The 21,815-nt window shown below is 41.5% G+C and overlaps 1 protein-coding gene across 5 annotated transcripts in view; it reads left to right on the top strand.

Annotated features, from left to right (window-relative positions):
- CFAP99 (cilia and flagella associated protein 99) overlaps window positions 1-21,815 on the top strand; it is a 101,460-nt gene that overhangs the window by 58,491 nt on the left and 21,154 nt on the right. For all 5 annotated transcript variants that reach the window (XM_008175511.4, XM_008175510.4, XM_042845557.2 and 2 more), the window contains 4 exons: window positions 1,250-1,454; window positions 3,667-3,808; window positions 6,057-6,208; window positions 10,131-10,336. In XM_008175511.4, coding sequence (XP_008173733.2) covers window positions 1,250-1,454; window positions 3,667-3,808; window positions 6,057-6,208; window positions 10,131-10,336 — 705 coding nt within the window. The remainder of the gene's footprint in view (window positions 1-1,249; window positions 1,455-3,666; window positions 3,809-6,056; window positions 6,209-10,130; window positions 10,337-21,815) is intronic.

The raw sequence follows: 21,815 nt of genomic DNA, 5'->3' as shown, positions 1-21,815 counted from the left end.
TTATTAACTAAGAAAAGAAATGAGAGAGTTATTTACAGGTTAAAGCAGGCAAACACATATACACAAATAAATTATACTCTATGGTTCCAAAAGGTGACAGAGTTGTAGTAATCTGTCAGTACCGTATGTCTTTTAGAGCTAACCCAGGTTGACCCTGAGGATCTCTGCTTCTGTTTCAGAGCTCCAGCCCTGTGAGAGTCCAAACAGCAAAAAGAAAAATATTCATGTCAGCTATCTTTATTTCCTTCTTCCAGAATTCAAGCTGATGGGACAAGCTTATTTGCATGTAGCACCTTCCTGGGTGTGAGAGGGACATTAACCAAGTGTTTGTATCATGAGGTTTCCCAATGGCCCATTTAGTTTTGATAGTCCTTCTTGATGGGTGGGAGACCATTTCTTCTGACTTGGTTCACAGGTTCAGAGCAAGCATTTTTACAGTTATAAAGCAAAACTTACCTATCACCTTATAGCATGGAATACGGACATTACAAGTGAAATTAATTCATGCAGCAACGTACAAATATTCCATAGAAATTAAACACATTCTTGTAAGTCTAATGCTTATCTTGAAAAATACTAACACACATGTGAGCTGGTCTGGTTTCCAGCTATGAATTTGTCAGTGATCAGCTGACGCCTAGAGCCTTGGCAAGAGCTGGCAGCCTGGAGTGAGCACAGGAGACACTGGGCAGAAGCAGCTCTCCCCCTGGCGCTGTCCTCGCCCCCAGCCCAGTGCCAACCGGTGCATGGCACAGCCCCAGAGGCAAGCCCAGCCTGCCCTGCAGGGCACTTCCCCGGACCTGCCAGGGCTCCCACAGCTCACCCCCAGGGCAGACCCTCCCCAGCCACAAGTTGCAACAACACCCCCTGCAACTTCCATCCCTCCCCGGGCTGGGAGCTGGCCCAACCTGCCCTGCCTCCTCTGCCAAGCCAGGACACCACACAGGCCAATGAAGCCACCCACAAGTGAGGAGTGGATCCCGGCTGGTGGACACTTGCCTCTTACCGGGCCCGGATGCTGGCACCCTCTTAACCGTGCCTACCCCCCCTCCCAACCACGACACCCTGGGTGGTCACCCATGTTGCTCACCCGTAAGGCTGGCCCTGTCAACCATGTTTGAAGGGTAACTCAAACAGGTAAATGGGGTTGTTTTTTTAAGAAATGTTTCAGCTGAAAAGCAGAATTTGCTCATTGCCAAAATGTTCAAATACAGGAACCTAGAGTTAAGGGTTTTCTTCTCCTTCCCAGACTTGAAAGTTTGCTACGAGGCGCTCATGACCCATCTGAATTCCTGGAATGGCAAAAACAGATGCGTGAAAAAGATTTGGAACAACAACTGGCTGAGATAGAGTGTAGGAGGCTACAAGGGAAACTGAGTCACGAGGAGGCAGTTCTAGCACGTCACAATGTAATTCAGGAAAACAAGAAGAAAGCTGAACTAAAGAGAGAAGAGGTAAAGCATTACAGAATTGCTCAGACTTGATTTGAGCTTTATATCAATAAACAGCTTGTTATAACAATGTACAGAAGTTCACTCAAAGTAGGTCTCTGTATTTAACTGGAGTCTGCAACTAGTACAAAAATCTCGTGCTTTAGTTTACATCCACAGAAGTTCTAGTATGTTGTGAAAGAAAAAGTTTACTAGTATTGGATTTGATAGTGAATATGTGTTTATTAAAGTGAGTAAAAACAGAAAGAAGAAATATTTACCTCTGAATCCCTTGTTGTTGTGGATTTCCCATTCTTTGTAACTAAGAAGTGCAGACATCAAAAGATTAAAGGCAGTTGTTTTCAGTGGACTCATTAGTAGAAGAATAACTATGTTACGGTGTTTGAATGGGATCAAGGCAACAAAAAGTCTGTCAGATGTCTGAGCTCACCTGACATGCTCTATGCCAGCGGTTCTAACTTTAGCAACCCGAGGACCCCCATTTTGATTTAAATTTTTTCGCGGACCCACAAGCCAGCTTCTAATTTTCTCCGGAGGTGCTCAACCCCCGTTAAGCCTCAGGACTCACCCCCACTCCACCCCTTCCCCCAAGGCCCCACCCCGCCTCACCTCTTCCCGCCTCCGCTCCACGCCTGCCCCTCCTCTTGCCTGCCTCTTTCCATCCCCTCTGCCAAGCGTGCCCCATCCCTGCTTCTCCCCCTCCCTCCCAGCACCTCCTGCACGCCGCTGAACAGCTGTTCTGCGGTGTGCAGGAGACCCTGGGAGGGACGGGGAGGAGTTGATCAGCGGGGCCAGTGGTCCCGGAGATGACTCACGGACCCCCTGGAGCCAGACATGACTCGCAGACCCCCTGGAGTACCCTCGCAGACCCCCAGTTTGAGAACCGCTGCTCTATGCTATTTGGGATATACAGAACCTCAATGGTGGGGAAGCCCAGAGAGAATACTTTATAGATGTGCATGCATATTTTATGCTGAACAATTGTTTCATGAAATACACTTCCAAGTGCACAATCTTTGGGCTAATTCATCTCCTCTCACAAGCCAATACAGATGATAGCTGACAACATGCTTTCTATGTATTATAGAAAGGTAATGCAGGCTTATTACGGGACCATAGTTCAAGGTAGCCTTATATCAGGGTTGCCTGAGAATAAAACATGTCTACATGGGACACTCAGGAAAGTTAAGGAGAATCAACTAATGGTGTGAAGTCAATGTGTATAAGTTAAAGCAGGTATGCATGCTTTCATTCAGGAGTAAATTGGCCTCCTCTTTGGAAGAGGATTAAATTACAGCAAATTCAGGCCAGTTTATTTCTGAATGAGAGCATCCATACACGTTTTAACAAATGTGCATTGACTCCACGTCTTTAGTTGAGTCACCTTAACTTTCCTGAGTGTCCCTGTGTAGACAAGCCCTCAGTAAGTCATGACTAGTGCAGAAGGTAACTCCTTATGTCAGGAGTGGCCAACCTGAGCCTGAGAAGGAGCCAGAATTTACCAATGTACATTGCCAAAGAGCCACAGTAATACGTCAGCAGCCCCCCATCGGCTCCCCACCAACTCCCCCTGCTCCTGATCAGCTGTTTCATGGGGTGCAGGAGGCTCTGAGGGGAAGAGGGAGGAGCGAGGGCATGGCAGGCTCCGGGGAGGGGACGGGAAGGGGTGGAGTGGGAGCAGGGCCTGTGGCAGAGCCAGGGCTTGAGCAGTGAGCACTCCCCGGCACACTGGAAAGTTGGCACCTGTAACTCCAGCCCCGGAGTCGGTGCCTATACAGGGAGCTGCATATTAACTTCTGAAGAGCCGCATGTGGCTCTGGAGCCACAGGTTGTCCACCCCTGCCTTATGTGCTCCAAAAAACAGTTGGGAATAAAGTCTATGGAGATGGTGCAAATGAACTTCCCCTCCCCATAGCTATCTGTGTGGCCTTCTGAACATCCTGTCATGTTTCTTTTCCTGTAAAGGGGGCATAGAGGTTACTGCAGCTATAGAGTTACAACAAACCCTGCAGAACTGCTATCGGAGAATGAGGCAGAATCAGAATCCTTGAACTGGGATTTCCCTCCTGTCTCCCTCCTTACACACTTGTTACTTTTGTAGAGGCTGCAGTCCTGCTAATCCAGTTGTCCTTACCCTTTTTTAAGGCTTGCAGCAAAGAGAGCAGAGTTGTTTTTATCAGTTTCTTTACTGGCCTGTTATTTCTTTGGGGTTTAGACAGCAGAATTGATGCGCCAGTATGCAGAGAAACGTCTTGAGGAAGAGAAGGAAATGAGAGAGTTGGTGGAGCAGGTAGTGGAAGGACATAAAAATGTGAAGCAAGCACGAATGAAGCTCCAGAAGTACAAACGGCAAATAGGTATTTGTGTTGCCAAACCCCTAGGAGATGATGGCAAATTTCCAAGAGTCATTTTATCTTAATTTTAGTGGGCAACTCATCTAAATTTTTGTTGAACAAAAAGAGGGGGGAAATCCAGAATATATGTTCCCATAAACAAGTAGACCCAATGTAATAAGTGAATCTTTGGCCCACTCTAGCTGAAAAAAGCACCTAAGCTACTTGCCCAGAGAAATTATTCCCTGTGCTAAAGGGGAAGATGCAGAATCAGGCATTCTGAAGCTACCAGTCTGCATTCCTGCCAGAAGTGGTACATGTGACTGCCTGTTCTGATTGCCATACCCGGTATATGGCGATCAGATTCATGTGACTCATACTGAATCTCCAGTGTCCTAAAGAGAAGACTTATTGGACCAACTGAAAATTTTAAAGGAGACATAATTCATTATTGGACTCTTCCAAGCTGAGGAGAGGAAGAAAGCAGCCACTGAGATAAGAGAGAGTTCCTTCTCCACACCAAAATAAATCATTGGGGGTGAAAAAGCAGAGCAGTGATTGGAGTGGAGAGAGTGGATGTTGCTGGCTCTCCACAATTCTCCAAGGGGATGTTCTAGTTTATATTTTAGCCCAGATGACTTAATGCTGGTCATGAAGCTGGTCTCTTCCTCCATCCAAAGATATGCATGGTACTTACTCCATTATAGGACTGCACTAACACCTAGTGGAGGAATAGGCAGTCTCTAGCCTTGAGAGGTATAGAGTGCAGAAGATTCTTGTTTTTAGCTTCTGAGTGTGATGCTTCCCGAGGGTCCCCAGGGCTGTGAGGTACCTCGCTACCACCTGCCATTCATGTGAGGAAGCCTTGTCTCTGCCTGCCGTGAGTCAGCTCCTCAACTCCACTGGCCAAGGGCAACGCAAGCATTCCCCTCTCAGCCTACACAGGCCCTGCTGTCCTTCTGCAGGTTAGCAATAGGCACACTCCAACTGTAAGCCCTCTTAGAGTCCCCCTGGAGTGTCCAGCCTCTGTTCCATTGGACACTCACAGTATTCACAGATTCACTGCTCCCAAAGGAACACCATGCCCCAGCTTACCACACACACCTCACATTACTGCTCTGCTTAACACTCAGCACTAAGGGAAGTTTATAGTTAAAGTTTGTTTAACAAAGTATAAAGATTCAAGTGATAGCAAGTATAAATATTGGAAACAAATGGTTGCATATAAAATAAAAACACATTTTAGAACCTACATTTACTTAACTAGTTACTGTCATGTCTTATAGATCAAAGCTCACCCAAAATCCTTCCAGCGTATTACAGCCAGACTTGGCTGCGGTCTTCCCTTCATGAGACAATCATGCTGTCAGCTTGCCTCCTCGGTGGAAAGATCCAAGGGTGTTCCCCTGTGCCCCCAGTTATCTTTGTCTTTACTTATAAACAGGACACTCTCCTGTGTGCCTCTTTCTTGTCACTTTCACAATCTATTCATTAGCATTGGGCTCAGACTGTAGATAGGCCTCCATTATGAAAGTGACAATACACACATGACCAGCCAGAGAGAGAGAGAAGCATCTCTTCCCTCCTACCTGACAGCAGCATATTTATCACCTTCTGGTGACCTGCCTTAACTCACATACCTTAAGTACATAATTTCTTAAACATTCTCTGTACATACATTTTGCAATAATTATTTGGCTCTTGGTAGAGACTTCACATATCACCCTTTGGTAAACTTCATGTGCATACATCTGACCCAGGGGATCCCCGTAAAACTCTATGCGCCCTCTGCCAGTTGGCACCAAGAGGTTCCTGGATTAGACTGAGTAAGCCAGTCTTTATCCTAGATAGGTGAGCCTGGCAGTGAGCCAGAATCCATAGCTTTCCAGAGTACATACAGCTTGGAAATCTATGAATATCTGATGCTATACAGAGTCTGTAGTTTAAGTAAATGAAACTACGTATTTTCCTATTTTTTGGTCTCTTGAGTCTAAACTAGAAAATAAATGACTACATACTAATTGTGTCAACTGTAAGTATAAACTGCTTTTTATTTCAGTTCTATGTCTGTAAGACTCATAGAATCACAGATATTAGAGATGGAAAGTAATTATTAGTCTCTCTAATCATCCTTCTAACCGGGGAAGGGTAACAACCTGAAGTATATTCAGGTCAGTATTAGCGTCATTATTCACCCATGTACAAGAATTCATCTCCAGATGTATTGCAGCATCAGACGTGCAGCTAACATGGGCTATTTGTTTTCTCTCAGTTCAGGAAGTGTCTGAAGAGAGCCGAGAACTTCTTCGTCGAGCTCTGGAAGAAGAGGAGGAGAAGCTTAGGAAAAGATATGAATTGATTCAACAGATAAGAGCTATAGAATCTCTGCCATTCTTTAGGAACAAGTTTGTTGACTTAACCCAGGTAGGTTCATAAGGAAAAAATAACTGCTTTAGAAGCATGTTTACATTTCACACAGACATAAATTATACTGTATACAAAAATATTGCATGTTGGATACATGCAATTACAGATGAGCCCAAGACATTCAGCTTGGATTGAAAAATTAAATCTGAACCTGAATTTCCCCAAAGTTTATAAAATGAAAACTTTATGAGAGAAAACATCACGAGCACAGATGAAATTCTAATCCGATTGAAGTCAGTGGGAGTTTTGCCATTAAGTCCAGTGGGGCTATGATTTCATCCTATAACGTGTCTCTTAAGACATTGCCAAGTAGAGCCCCTAGATTTTATCTACCTTCATGATAACAATTTTGTCAATACTTGGGGCTCTCATGTCTACACATAGAGCTTGGAATGATGTAGAGGTGTTCATACTACTGCAGTGACTACACTGACTCTGAGTAAAGCTATGCCTCCTATACTGTGTCTCTGGACAGGAAATACAAGCATGGCTATTGCATTGATGCAATTAGTCCTCCCAGCACAATCCCACAATGCTCTCACCCACCCTTCAGTGACAATATTAGCAATTGGCTCTGCCACCTCTCAAGCCAGCCACCTACTGGCTGCATACAGGCCCAAAAGCACCTGATGCAAAACTTGACTGGTCTCAACTCTGCCCAGGACCTCATCTTCCTCCCTTGCCCCTTCCCCATATACCCAGAGCAGCATAACAAAACAAAAAGATAAAGCAAAATAAAAGTTGACTAGCACTTTTAAACAATCAGAACTGCTCTCTTTTCGTTTTTCCTTTCTTCCAAGGGAATTCAGCTGAAAAACAAAAAGAAAAAAATCTCTAATGGTTAGTTAGCAGAAACCACAGAGAGATGCTGTTCTTCTTTCCATGGAGAGGGCGTTCTTCTTTCCATGGAGGGGACGTGGCTGGTGCAGCAGTCCATATGCTGCCTTAGCAGTATCTCCCAAATTCCTGAGATTTAAAAGCAGAAAACAGACCTGAGTTATTAGTAGCATGGCTACCCCTCACCGTCTCCTCAGATCTCCAAACAAATGCACCATCTTACCTCGCCATACTTCTCCAAAATCCACTTATGTGCCTTCTCCCCATTCCATTTCCCTACCTCCTGCTTCCCAAAGAAGCTATTAATTCCCTGTCGGGGACACTGCATTAGTAGTGGGGAGAAGAAGGGAGAACTGGGTGGGTAGTGTCTCTTGGGACCTTAAAGGGAAACACAAGAGAATGAAACTGGGATCAGCTACAAAGCAAGTATAAACCTAACAAAATAAGAACAGAAAAAACAATAGAGAAACCCAATTTATCTGAGAAAAAAATGAATAATCAAAGAAAAACAGAATAAAGTCAACTTCCTTCTCCCTTGGAGCACTATCAGCCAAAGACAGTATCCACCTAGAGCATAGACCCTGCTCTTCACAATGCATATACAGACCTTCAGATGGGCTGAAGCTATTTAAAGCAGACAATGGAGCAAGCCAAAAATGTGAACAACTACAAATAGACATTATGTCTCAGAAATTATATACCTATGTCATGGGGATGTGGGAAAGAGTCAACAATCCACAAGTTCGGCAGTACTCACAGGGAGTGCTGTGAATACACGCAGTGCACTTTGTGGACTCTGAACAGGCTCTCTTGTATGGTCACATTGCAGCTTGCACTTTTATGATTGAACTAGTCTGAGCAGTTCTTTAATGTAGTCAGGGCTTGGAATTACAGAGCTTTCTCAATCACACATTCTGCTGTGGAGCAGTGCTCATTGTCTGGTTCATTAAAATGAAAGGGATGGGAATTTCAGTACTTTCTCATTTATAGGCCCAGTTCATTTCATTGCCATTGACAGTGGGCAAAATTTTTCAGTCAGCTCCTCACATACAGCTCCCATTGATCCCATTTGTATCCAAGGGCAGTATTTAGTTTTAAATATGGTTTCCTATCTAACTCATTCCCGAGAGGAGATTCAAATAGCAGGTGAACACAACACATTTGAAGTCATACTTGAAATACTCATTCCAAATCAAGCCAAAGGGAAGCCCTTGCTAAGTGTAAGTTTGCTAAAAGTGAGCTGGCCATTCAAATTACAACCAGATAAAGGAATGAGAACTCTCAGGTTTACATTATAATTTCCTAGTAGTGCTTAAGATGTGACTCCGATTTGAGTTAGTACATTTTACTTGCTTGTCCTTTCTCTTTTGTAAAAATACACTTTCAAACTAGATGAAATAGAATTTGAGTCGATGAAATTCTCACTTACTTTCAAGTATCAGCGGGGTAGCGTGTTAGTCTGGATCTGTAAAAAGCAACAGAGAGTCCTGTGGCACCTTTAAGACTAACAAATGTATTGGAGCATAAGCTTTCATGGGTGCGTCTGACGAAGTGGGTATTCACTCACGAAAGCTTATGCTCCAATACATCTGTTAGTCTTAAAGGTGCCACAGGACTCTCTGTTGCTTTTCACTTACTTTCATAATCTTTAATGTACTCAGCTATCCACTTGGTGGCACTCCAGTTACATGAACAGCAGTGTTATCTACTGTGCAGGAAAAGGAGTCCCTTCAGATATTTCCAGGACCACCCCTCAAAGGTTTCTAAAACTCAATCACCACATTGGGCTTCTAAGCAAATCCTCTTCCAAAAAAGGACATTGCTCAGTCTCCCTACTAAGTTCACACATCACCACCAGAATCTCCATCCTGTACTAAAGCATTTCCCTTTCACTTCATGTGTTATAGCTCTGCAACAATGTAGTGACTGGGTCAAACAGTAGATGAGGGTATAGTTCAAGGATATGCATCTTGAAATGTGAAAATTAAAATGCATCAGGATAGACAAAAATAGTAGTTTTTTGGTGTGAAACTGGTGCAGTTTTGGAAAGGAAAGGACTCAGAAGCCCAGTGTTTGTGTCTATATACACACCCACCCACATGCATTGCATTGGTACAGGGTGGAGGTACTGGTGCACATGGTGTCAAGACCCAGCAATGTCCTTTTGGAAGAGAGATTGCTTAGAAGCTCAGTGTGATGATCACATAATTTTGATGTTTGCGTTTCAGAAGTCTTTGAGGTACAATAGCTGGGGTGATCCTGTAAATATGTGAAGGGTCCTATTCCTGCACAGCAGATAGTTTTACTGCTCATAGATGGCTTGGTAGTGGGCTAAAAACATCAAACCCCTAAACTTTTGTTTAGAAGTTTCTAAAGGTCCTGACCACCTGCAGCTCCCATTTACTTCAATTAGGGTTGTGGTTTCTCAGCACCCCTGAAACTCTGGCTGCTTCTCTTTAGGCTCCTAAATCCAGAATTCAGTGCCTAACTTTAGGCACTCAGATTTAAAAATGTTGGCCTTGGACATTAAGGGTCTGATCTTGCCAAATGCAGAACAGTTAACTCCTAGTAACCTCAGCAGTTAAATGCAGGTGCTCAATATGTCACAGGATCTGGCCCATAATCTGCAGTTAGATTACTCTTCCACACAAGTGGAAAAACAGATACTAGCGTACAAATGCTCTCAGTATTTAAATTTGAATGTATATTCCCGTCTGGTTTTACAGACTTCACAGTTTTCCAAATTTAAAATGATGCTGTTAGCTTTTAAACTTCCTATTAAAACTGGATGTTGTGTTATCTAGAATCATTTCTGGCCAGATAAAACTGGCCTTTTATATTTGTGGTTAGTTCAGTTTGTTTCCTAGATGAGATTTCTTCTGTGAGAAGTTGTATTGCCACATCTTAGCCTCATGTACTATGATACATCTCTGAAAATGATTTCTATGCCATAGAAAGTAGCTTGTAAATAAGTTAAGGCCAAATCCTGCTTAATTGAAATCAAAACTCCCAGCGATGTCAATCTGAGCTGAAACATGATCAAAATATTCTCTTTCCACTCACTGATTTTGAATTTCTGTAGACTGCTGGCTATGGCTTCAGTGGTGAAATGTCAATAATGGAACTGCGTGAACGCCTAGCTTTACTGAAAGAAGCGCAGAAGAAGGCAGAAGAAGAGAAGAGAGACCAGATAATACATGAAAAACAAGCCAAGGAACAACTTCTTCTAGACAAACTGGAGCAGATTTCCCTGTTCAGAGCAGCACTTGGAAGAGCAGCTGCATTAAAGTTAGTTTAAAATACCATAGAGATGTTTAGAATATTACATCGTTGCTAATATCTTGTTATTTGCAGGAATGAAAGATTTGGGGTGAAATCCTGATTCCATTTAATAGGAGTTCTGCCATTGACTTCAATATGGGCAAGATTTCAATCTTGCTGTTCAAATTAGGGCTCTCGATTAATTGCAATTAAGTCATGAGATTAACTCAAAAAATTAACTGTGATTAAAAAAAGTAATTGCTATTAATCACACTTAAACAATATAAATGTATTGAATATTTTGGATGTTTTTCTACATTTTCAAATATATTGATTTCTATTATAACATAGAATACAAAGTGCACAGTGCTCACTTTATATTATTATTTTTATTACAAATATTTGCACTGTAAAAATGATCAACAAAAGAAATAGTATTTTTCAATTCACCTCCTACAAGCACTGTAGTGCAATTTCTTTATTGTGAAAGTGTAACTTACAAATGTAGTTTTTTGTTACATAACTGCACTCAAAAACAAAACAATGTAAAACTCCAGAACCCACTCAGTCCTACTTCTTGTTCAGCCAATCACTAAGACAAACAACTTTGTTTACATTTACGGGAGATACTGTTGCCTGCGTCTTATTTACAATGTCACCTGAAAGTGAGAACAGGCATACGCATGGCACTTTTGTAGCCGCCGTTGCAAGGTATTTACGTGCCAGATATGCTAACTATTCATATGCCCCTTCATGCTTTGGCCACCATTCCAGAGGACATGCTTCCATGCCGATGATGCTCATTAAAAAAATAATGTGTTAATTAAATTTGTGACTGAACTCCTTGAGGGAGAATTGTATGTCTCTGTTCTGTTTGACCTGCACTCTGCCATATATTTCATGTTATAGCAGTCTCAGATGATGACCCAGCACATGTTCATTTTAAGAACACTTTCACAGCAAATTTGACAAAGTGCAAAGAAGGTACCAATGACAATGTGAGATTTCTAAGCATAGATACAGCACTCTACACAAGGTTTAAGAATCTGAAGTGCCTTCCAAAGTCTCAGAGGGACGAGGTGTGGAGAATGCTTTCAGATGTTTTAAGAGCAACACTCCGGTGCAGAAACTACAGAACCCGAACCACCAAAAAAGAAAATCAACCTTCTGCTGGTGGCATCTGACTCAGATGATGAAAATGAACATGCGTCAGTCTGCTCTGCTTTAGATTGTTATCGAGCAGAACCCGTCATCAGGATGGACGCATGTCTTCTGGAATGGTGGTTGAAGCATGAAGGGACATATGAATCTTGAGCGCATCTGGCACATAAATATCTTGCAACGCTGGCTACAACATTGCTATGCGAACGCCTGTTCTTCACTTTCAGGTGACGTAAACAAGAAACGGGCAGCATTATCTCCTGCAAATTCTAACCAAACTTGTTTGTCTGAGCGATTGGCTGAAGTAAGACTGAGTGGACTTACAGGTTCTAAAGTTTTACATTGTTTTATTTTTGAATGGTTATTTTTTGTACATAGTTGAACATGTGTAAGTTCAACTTTCATTATAAAGAGATTGCACTACAGTACTTATATTAGGTGAATTGAAATATATGATTTCTTTTGTTTTTTACGGTGCAAATATTTGTAATAAAAATAAAGTGAGCTCTGTACACTTTGTATCCTGTGTTGTAATTGAAATCAATATATTTAAAAATGTAGAAAATATCCAAAAAAGTAAATAAATAGTATTCTATTATTGTTTAACAGTGCAATTAATGACACGATTAATCGCAATTCATTTTATTTAATCACTTGACAGCCCTAATTAATATACATCATACAAATCTATTCAATTTGAATTTAAAGTTGTAAAGTATCCTTAGCATATTGGTACAGGCTCTTTGTTGTGAATAGAGTCTGAGCACCAAATATTCAGACCCAAAATCATGTATCTGGAACAGAAGCTTTACCTCCACAACACTCACTTTCTAGTTAATCAGAAACAATTCCATATCATTAGAATCATCCTAGATAGCCAACTACAGTGGTTTCTCATTTCCACCTAACCAATACACTAACCTCACAATATCCTTCCCTTAAATCTCATTCTCTATGTGGAGAGGCTAGACTGTGTATCTTCGGGCTTGTATCTATACTTACTGGGGGATCGACGAGTGGCGATCGATGCATTGGCGGTCGATTTAGCGGGTCTAGTGAAGACTCGCTAAATTGACTGCAGATCGCTCTCCCGTCGACTCTTGTACTCCACCGGATCAAGAAGAGTAGGCGGAGTCAACAGGAGAGCTTCTCCCGTCGATATTGCGTAGTGTAGACCCCATGGTAAGTACAGCTAAGCTACATTGATTTGAGTTACGCTATTCATGTAAGTCAAATTGCATAGCTTAGATAGAATTTCCTCTGCAGTGTAGACAAGGCCTTAGTTAAAGACATGTTAGGGAACTATATCTTTTCATAATTCACCTCAGTCACTAATAGCATGGGGATAGATCAAGTAGAAATATCTTAAAGATTGTCTAAATTGTATTTATTTTTATTCACTATTGTATAGTGCCCACTGCTCTGGTAGGTGCTTCATACATGCAGAAGGCAGGTCCCTGCCCCAGAGAGCTTAAAGTCTAAACTAAAAGAGTTTACAAATAAAGGAAAGCAATACAAGACATGACATGTGCATGTGTGCACCCACATATACACATGGGTGTCTTATTTCTTCTTTTTATTGTATCCTGACCTCCTGGCTAGTTGCTATTATTTTATTGCTGATTAACTTTAATCTTTTCCTTTTGGGTTTTGTTTGGTATGTTAGTTCTTCTTATATTTAATTTGTGTACCAGCTTGTCATGTGTCAGTGGCTCAGAGTCTTAAAATATAAGAACATAAGTATGGCCATACTGAGTCAGACCAAAGGTCCATGTAGCCCAATATCCTGTCTTCCAACAGTGGCCAATGCCAGGTGCTTCAGAGGGAATGAACAGAACAGGTCATCATCAAGTGATCCATTCCCTGTCGCCTATTCCCAGCTTCTGGCAAACAGAGACCAGAGACACCATCCCTGCCCATCCTGGCTAATAGCCATTGATGAACCTGTCCTCCATTAATTTATCTAGTTCTTTTTTGAACCCTGTTATAGTCTTGGCCTTCACAACAGCCTCTGGCAAAGAGTTTCACAGGTTGACTGTGCATTGTGTGAAGAAATACTTTCTTACGTTTGTTTTAAACCTGCTTCCTATTAATTTCATTTGGTGACCCCTAGTTCTTGTGTTATGAGGAGGAGTAAATAACACTTCGTTATTTACTTTCTCCACACCAGTCATGATTTTATAGACCTCTATCATATCCCCCCGTTAGTCCTCTCTTTTCCAAGCTGAAAAGTCCCAGTCTTATTAATCGCTCCTCATATAGAAGCCATTCCATACCCCTAATCATTTTTGTTGCCCTTTTTAGTACCTTTTCCAATTCCAATATATCTTTTTTGAGATCGGATGACCACATCTTCACACAGTATTCAAGATGTGGGCGTGCCATGGATTTATATAGAGGCAATATGATAATTTCAATCTTTTTAGCTATCCTTTTCCTAATGACTCCTAACACTGTTAGCTTTTTTGCCTGCTGCTGCACATTGAGTGGATATTTTCTGAGAACTATCCACAATGACTGCAAGATCTCTTTCTTGAGCATTAACAGCTGATTTAGACCCCAACATTTTATATGTGTGTGTGTATATATATATTTATATATTCAATCAGGCCCAAAGCAGCTGCTTCCACATATCTGAGGGCTTGTCTACACTTACCAGAGAATCAACGCTGCGGCGATCAATGCATCAGCAGTCGATTTAGCGGGTCTAGTGAAGACCCGCTGAATCAACCGCCAATGGCTCTCCCGTCGACTCCTGTATTCCACTTGATCGAGAAGAGTAAGGGGAGTCGATGGGAGAATGTCTCCTGTCGACATCGCGTAGTGTGGACCCCACGGTAAGTAGATCTAAGCTATGTCGATTTGAGTTACGCTATTCACATAACTCAAATTGCATAGCTTAGATCAACTTTTCCCTTTAGTGTAGACAAGGCCTTAGAAATGTTTCTATCATTGAGGTACAGAAGGCTGCTACTTGAAGTTCAATTCATTTTATTGATTTAGCTTCCAATTCTCATGCTCAGTTCCAAAGAACCACCCTACAATTGTTCTTTAACTAATTCTCTGTAGTCCCAGCTCTGATTGGGTTTATTACTGCAAGTTAATCTCCTAAGAGTGGGACTCTATGCTGTCAATACCCAAAGGAGAAAGAAAGGCTATTATTTAGTAACTGTAGTTCAAGTCAATTGACAGCATAAGTCTGCACTGCCCAATTATCTGGTATTTCTAGAGTGGATTCTGATTGAGAGTAATTGGACTGAAATAGAGTTGTGGCCACTGCCCCTTATAAATTCCTGGCTCTGAATTTTCAGTGCTCTGAGGGAGCGTGCAAGGAACCCCCAGAGTTACTGCTTTCCAGAGCTCATATACACCAAGAATTTTGTTCCATGCTGTCTACTCAGAGGCCTGGTCCACACTAACCCCCCACTTCGAACTAAGGTACACAAATTCAGCTACGTTAATAACTGAATTTCGAACTAAGGTACACAAACTTCGAACTAAGGTACACAAATTCAGCTACGTTAATAACGTAGCTGAATTCGAAGTACCTTAATTCGAACTTACCGCGGGTCCAGACGTGGCAGGCAGGCTCCCCCGTTGATGTCGCATACTCCTCTCGCCGAGCTGGAGTACCGACGTCGACGGCAAGCACTTCCGGGATCGATTTATCGCGTCTAGACAAGACACGATAAATCGATCCCAGAAGATCGATTGCTTACCACCGGACCCGGAGGCATTTACTGTGATAGATAAGTAGCCTCTGCATTTCGATTGATGCAGGAGTCCTTTAAAATGCAATTTTTGTGTTATTTTAGATCAAAATAGTTCTAATACCATGGGTAAGGCCAAAGTTCAATTAGTTTTCCTAGCTGCTGTGTTTGGAAAGTTATTTAGAACAGACTATCATGCCAAAGATGACAGAACCCAAATGAAACAACACTTGTTTGCAGGCAGTGGTTTTATTCAGGCTCATGATGACAGTATTAAAAGATACTTTACATTGAAGGAGACCTTATCTTACCCTCAAAGATATTTAAAGTTTAAATAGTTATGTAGGAAACTAGATGTGACATGACTTTGCCAGGGAGCTATGACTGGAGAATCTACATACACAACCAACAAGTGTCTGTAAAGTGTCCCAAGAATATTGTTCTCCAGGCATGTACTTAGCAGCATTATCAGATAGTGTGCAAGTCTGTGATGGCATTTCTGTTACTACAGTTTGCTTGCTAACCTTTTTGCAGATAATTGGCAATTTCCTGCAGCTTGCATTTCATCTGAACAAACTGCTGACTTTGTATGTTAATCCTGCTGTACAGAGCCTAAATTCTGCATTATCTCAAGTCAGTGTGATTCATTGCTCAGGTTGTATGGATCCCACGCAAAGGGATTGCTTCTAGAGAATTAATTAATTATGGGGATTGAATAATGAGTCAGATAGTGACATTCATGAGATATTGCTGTGTACAATATGAAATTACATGTCTTTAGCACATTTAGTCTCAAGTCACCTTATATTAAAAGCCAGTACTAATCAGCTACGGTGTGATGACTAAGCTTTGCTTAAAAATGTGCTCTTCGTTTGTGTCACTCAGTCTTACTGGGTCCTGAACATGCAGGTTACTTTTAATATAATTTTCAAATAGATAGGCACCTCCACAAAATAGCATATCAAGACAGCATATAATTGATTATATCAAACAAAACAGAAAGTGAAGCCTGAGAAATTATTAGGGTATCAGCCTTTAGCTTTACTAGACTGGAAACTATGGCATCCATTACAAAGGCAACTATTTGAATGCTTACAAACACTTGAGAAATGAACTAGGTGCACATTCTATGTTCCTTTAACCACTGGTATTGTTGGCACAGTTTGGAAATCAGCAATGATATGTGAAGTGGAAGAACATTCCAATTATTGGCATACAAATGAGCACACCAAGAGTCCATACCCTTCTGAGTGTTTGACTGCATTTGGTGGTATCATACAAAACCAGGTTGCCATGCAGACAAGCCCTGAAGAGGCAAAACACATGTACAAGGTTGCACAGCTGAGGCCTGATTCTCATTTATTCCATTCCTGCATTTAGGGCAAGGAGGGAGAGATAAGGCAAAAGTGGTTTTAAGCTACTTGTGTGCTCCCCAGACTCTTGGGCTGTGCATGAGCCGACCCAGCCCCAGGTGTAAGTTAGAGCAGCCTAATGGCTCACCTTCCCAAGAGCCTCTATGTGAGTGATAAGCAGAGAACAGTTGCAGTCCTGTATACTTTCCATATCCTCTATCGCCGGGGTTTGGAAGAAGGCTTGGTATAGAGCCCTTATCATAGAATCATAGGACTGGAAGGGACCTCAAGAGATCATCTAGTACAGTCCCCTGCACTCATGGCAGGACTAAATATTATCTAGAACATCCCTGACAGGTGGTTGTCTAACCTGCTCTTAAAAATCTCCAATGATGGAAAGTATCAGAGAGGTAGCCGTGTTAGTCTGAATCTGTAAAAAGCAACAGAGGGTCCTGTGGCACCTTTAAGACTGACAGAAGTATTGGGAGCATAAGCTTTCGTGGGTAAGAACCTCACTTCTTCAGATGCAAGTTAAGATAAGGTCTGTTGCTTTTTCCAATGATGGAGATTCCACAACCTCCCTAGGTAATTTATTTCAGTGCTTAACCACCCTGACAGTTAGGAAGTTTTTCCTAATGTCCAACCTAAACTGCCCTTGCTGCAATTTAAGCCCATTGCTTCTTGTCCTATCCTCAGAGGCCAAGAACAACAATTTTTCTCCCTCCCCCTTGTAACAACCTTTTATGTACTTGAAAACTGTTATGTACCCTCTGTCGTCTCTTTTCCAGACCAAACAAACCCAATTTTTTCAATCTTCCTTCATAGGTCATGTTTTCTAGACCTTTAATCATTTTTGTTGCTTTTCTCTGGACTTTCTCCAATTTGTCCACATCTTTCCTGACATGTGGCGCCCAGAACTGGACACAATACTCCAGTTGAGACCTAATCAGCGCAGAGTAGAGCAGAAGAATTACTTCTCGTGTCTTGCTTACAACACTCCAGCTAATACATTCCAGAATGATGTTTGCTTTTTTTGCAGCAGTGTTACACTGTTGACTCAAATTTAGCTTATGGTCCACTATGACCCCCAAATCCCTTTCCACAGTACTCCTTCCTAGGCAGTCATTTCCCATTTTGTATGTGTGCAACTGGTTGTTTCTTCCTAAGTGGAATACTTTGTATTTGTCCTTATTGAATTTCATCCTATTTACTTCAGACCATTTCTCCAGATCATTTTGAATTATAGTCCTATCCTCCAAAGCACTTGCAACCCCTCCCAGTTTGGTATCGTCCGCAAACTTTATAAGTGTACTCTCTATGCCATTATCTAAATCATTGATGATGATATTGAACAGAACCGGACCCAGAACTGATCCCTGCAGGACCCCACTTGTTATGCCCTTCCAGCATGACTGTGAACCACTGAAAACTACTCTCTGGGAACAGTTTTCCAACCAGTTATGTACCCACCTTATATTAGCTCCATCTAGATTGCATTTCCCTAGTTTGTTTATGAGAAAGTCATGTGAGACAGTATCAAAAGCTTTACTAAAGTCAAGATATACAAAGTCTACCATTTTCCCCCCTCCACAAGGCTTGTTACCCTGTCAAAGAAAGCTATCAGGTTGTTTGACAAGATTTGTTCTTGACAAATCCATGCTGACTGTTACTTATCACCTTATTATCTTCTAGATGTTTGCAAATTCATTGCTTAATTATTTGCTCCATTATCTTTCCAGGTACAGAAGTTAAGCTGACTGGTCTGTAATTCCCCAGGTTGTTCTTATTTCCCTTTTTATAGATGGGCACTATATTTGCCCTTTTCCAGTCTTCTGGAATGTCTCCTGTCTTTCATGACTTTTCAAAGATAATCGCTAATGGCTCAGATATCTCCTCAGTCAGCTCCTTGAGTATTCTAGGATGCATTTCATCAGACCCTGGTGACTTAAAGACATCTAACTTGTCTAATTATTTTAACTTATTCTTTCCCTATTTTAGCCTCTGATCCTGCCTCATTTTAACTGGCATTCACTATGTTAGACGTCCAATCACCACCAACCTTCTTGGTAAAAACCAAAACAAAGACGTCATTAAGCACTTCTGCCATTTCCACATATTCGGTTATTGTTTTTCCCCCCTCATTGAGTAACGGGCCTACCCTGTCCTTGATCTTTCTCTTGCTTCTAATGTATTTGTAGAATGTTTTCTTGTTAACCTTTATGTCTCTAGCTAGTTTGATCTCGTTTTGTGCCGTGGCCTTTCTAATTTTGTCCCTACATACTTGTGTTATTCGTTTATATTCATCCTTTGTAATTTGACTGAGTTTCCACTTTTTGTAGGACTGTTTTTTATTTTTAGATAACTGAAGATCTCCTGGTTAAGCCAAGGTGGTCTCTTGCCATACTTCCTATCTTTCCTACACAGTGGGATAGTTTGCTCTTGTGCCCTTAATAATGTCTCTTTGAAAAACTGCCAAATGTCTTCAATTGTTTTTCCCCTTAGATTTGCTTCCCATGGGATCTTACCTACCAACTCCCAGAGTTTGCTAAAGTCTGCCTTCTTGAAATCTATTGTCTTAATTTTGCTGTTCTCCCTCCTTCCATTCCTTAGAATCATGAACTCACCATTTCATGATCACTTCCACTTTCAAATTCTCAACTAATTCTTCCCTATTTGTCAAAATCAAATCTAGAACAGCCTCTCCCCTAGTAGCTTTCTCCACCTTCTGAAATAAAAAATTGTCTTCAATACATTCCAAGAATTTGTTGGATAATCTGTGCCCTGCTTTGTTATTTTCCCAACAGATGTCTGAGTAGTTGAAGTCCCCCATCACCACTAAGTCCTGTGCTTTAGATGATTGTTAGTTGTTTAAGAAAAGCCTCATCCACCCCTGCTTCCTGATTAGGTGGTCTGTAGTAGACCCCTACCATGACATCACCCTTGTTTTTATCCCTTTTATCCTTAACCAGAGACTTTCAACAACTATGTTGCCTATTTCCATCTCAACCTCAGTCCAAGTGTATACATTTGTAATATATAAGACAACACCTCCTCCCTTTTTTCCCTGCCTGTCCTTCCTGAGCAAGCTGTACCCTTCTATACCAATATTCCAGTCATGCATATTATCCCACCAAGTCTCTGTGATGCCAACTATGTCATAGTTGTGTTTATTTACTAGCATTTTGAGTTCTTCCTGCTTATTCCCCATACTTCTTGTATTAGCATACAGACATCTAAGATACTGATTTGATTGCCCCTCCCCCAGTTCTGTCTTGTCTCTCCCTTATCCCTGCTATAATAGCCCATGCTCCCCCAAATTCCAACCCTTCTCCCAGGTCTCCATGTTTTTGACTTACCTGTGGGCTTTGGTCACCTGCCCCCTTCAAACCTAGTTTAAAGCCTTCCTCACTAGGTTAGCCAGTCTGTGTCCAAATATGCTCTTCCCCTTCCTTGATAGATGGACCCCACCTCTGCTTAGCAGTCCTTCTTCCTGGAACTGCATTCTGTGGTCAAGGACGCCTAAGCCCTCCTGGTGACACCATCCTTGCAGCCAGGCATTCATCTCCAGGATGCATATGTCTACGCCAGCTCCACATAGCTGGGGCGCCCTCTGTGCGGGAGCATTCTCGGGTGGCAATTTTTAACCCTGTCTGGGCACCATAAAATTGCTTTATGATAACTGTGAACCAAGCTTCTGGCCTGGGTATTTTAATCTTTAACAGTTTAGCAAGCTCCTTGTTTAGGTAGAACAAGTACAAGTAAACTGTAAGTGGGATTTCAAAAGCAAAGCTGGACAGCTGCTTATTATGTGCTTATTAGCGTACAATCACCTGGAATCACCTTTCAATTCACATGTTTGTGGAAAGAAAGGAGTTTCAACTGTTTTTTACATGCAGTAGACGTCTCCTTGTATTCAAAAAGAAGGCTAAGTCTCATAAAAATGTTAGACAAGATTTGACAAGGCTAGGCTGGTGTATCCTCTAAGATCACAGATATATTACAATGTAAAAGGATTTTACACACATTAATAACCTTGTTGTTCCACCAGGAAATTTTCTTTGCAGGAATTTCTTGATTTATGGTATGGGTGTCTGCTCAGCTGCTTGCTTTGTCTTTACTGAAGACTGTGCCAAGACTCAGTTAGAAAAGCTAAACAATTGGTCATAGAAGGCGCAAAGTTTTGGTTCTTCAAAATATTGTCTGAGGAGTGGTTTTTGATATATAAATATATATTCTTCAGTATGTGTTTGTAGTAAGTAGGATCTAGCTGCTGAATTCCTACTGCTCAAGTCTTCACTAGATATGCAAACAGCAGGAGGAAATCCATCAACAATGAACTTTGATTATACAGTTTCACAGCGTTTATTGCAGATGAGCAAACTGCTGTTATGAGTGGCAGTAATTTTCCCAGCTACAGTTAGGTGTGTATTACTTTAATTATTTTAGCAGGGAGCCAGAATTTGGTCATTTAAGTGTCTTGCATCATCACACGGTGTCAGTCAACATGACAATGTAGTGTGCTTAAATGTCAGCGTTGACCCCCTGCTACAGATTAAAATGACTGCTGCTAACAATTCATACATTCATTTTCCCTGCTGAAATAAGTAAGTGGAATAACATGGCAAAAGACAGAAAAAGGTTCTATGAATATAGAGTCCCAGATTGCACCAGGTCACTGAGACTGTAATTGCTAGCAAATCCAAAGAGACGCTCCATTCTTACTGTAATATAGAACATTCTCCGCCATGAAAGTTTCCTTGAATTTTGTTAATTAAATTTGTTTTTGATTGTTTAATAACACAAATAAAAAGCAAATTTTCAAATGCAGGCATTTAACTACACCCTTGGGTGCATAAATTGGCATGTTTTAGGCAACAAACTACCAAAGTACACACCAGGACATACCAACTCAAAGCACCACCAGCCCCTGGCAGAACAACAGATGCAAAACCTGCAGACATACTTCCACTGCTGTGATGATCAATACCCCTCACAACACACTTTTCAAGATTCATAGGTCCTCCACATGCCTCTCACAACAAATGGTGTACCTCATCCAGTGCATCAAATGCCCCAACAACAACTATGTGTGTGAAACCAGACTACCACTATGCTCTCAAATGAACTCACATAGAAAAATGATAAAAGACAAAAACACCATATCACCTGTGGGGAGGGTGACCAGATAATAATGAAAAATCAGGACGGGTGTGTGGGGTAATAGGCGCCTATATAAGAAAAAGCCCCAAATATCGGGACTGTCCGAATGAAATCGGGACATCT

Source organism: Chrysemys picta, chromosome 5, assembly GCF_011386835.1.
Source record: "Chrysemys picta bellii isolate R12L10 chromosome 5, ASM1138683v2, whole genome shotgun sequence".
Lineage (NCBI taxonomy): Eukaryota > Metazoa > Chordata > Testudines > Emydidae > Chrysemys > Chrysemys picta.
Note: the sequence above shows the minus strand (reverse complement) of the source record. Positions and strands in the feature narration are given on the sequence as shown.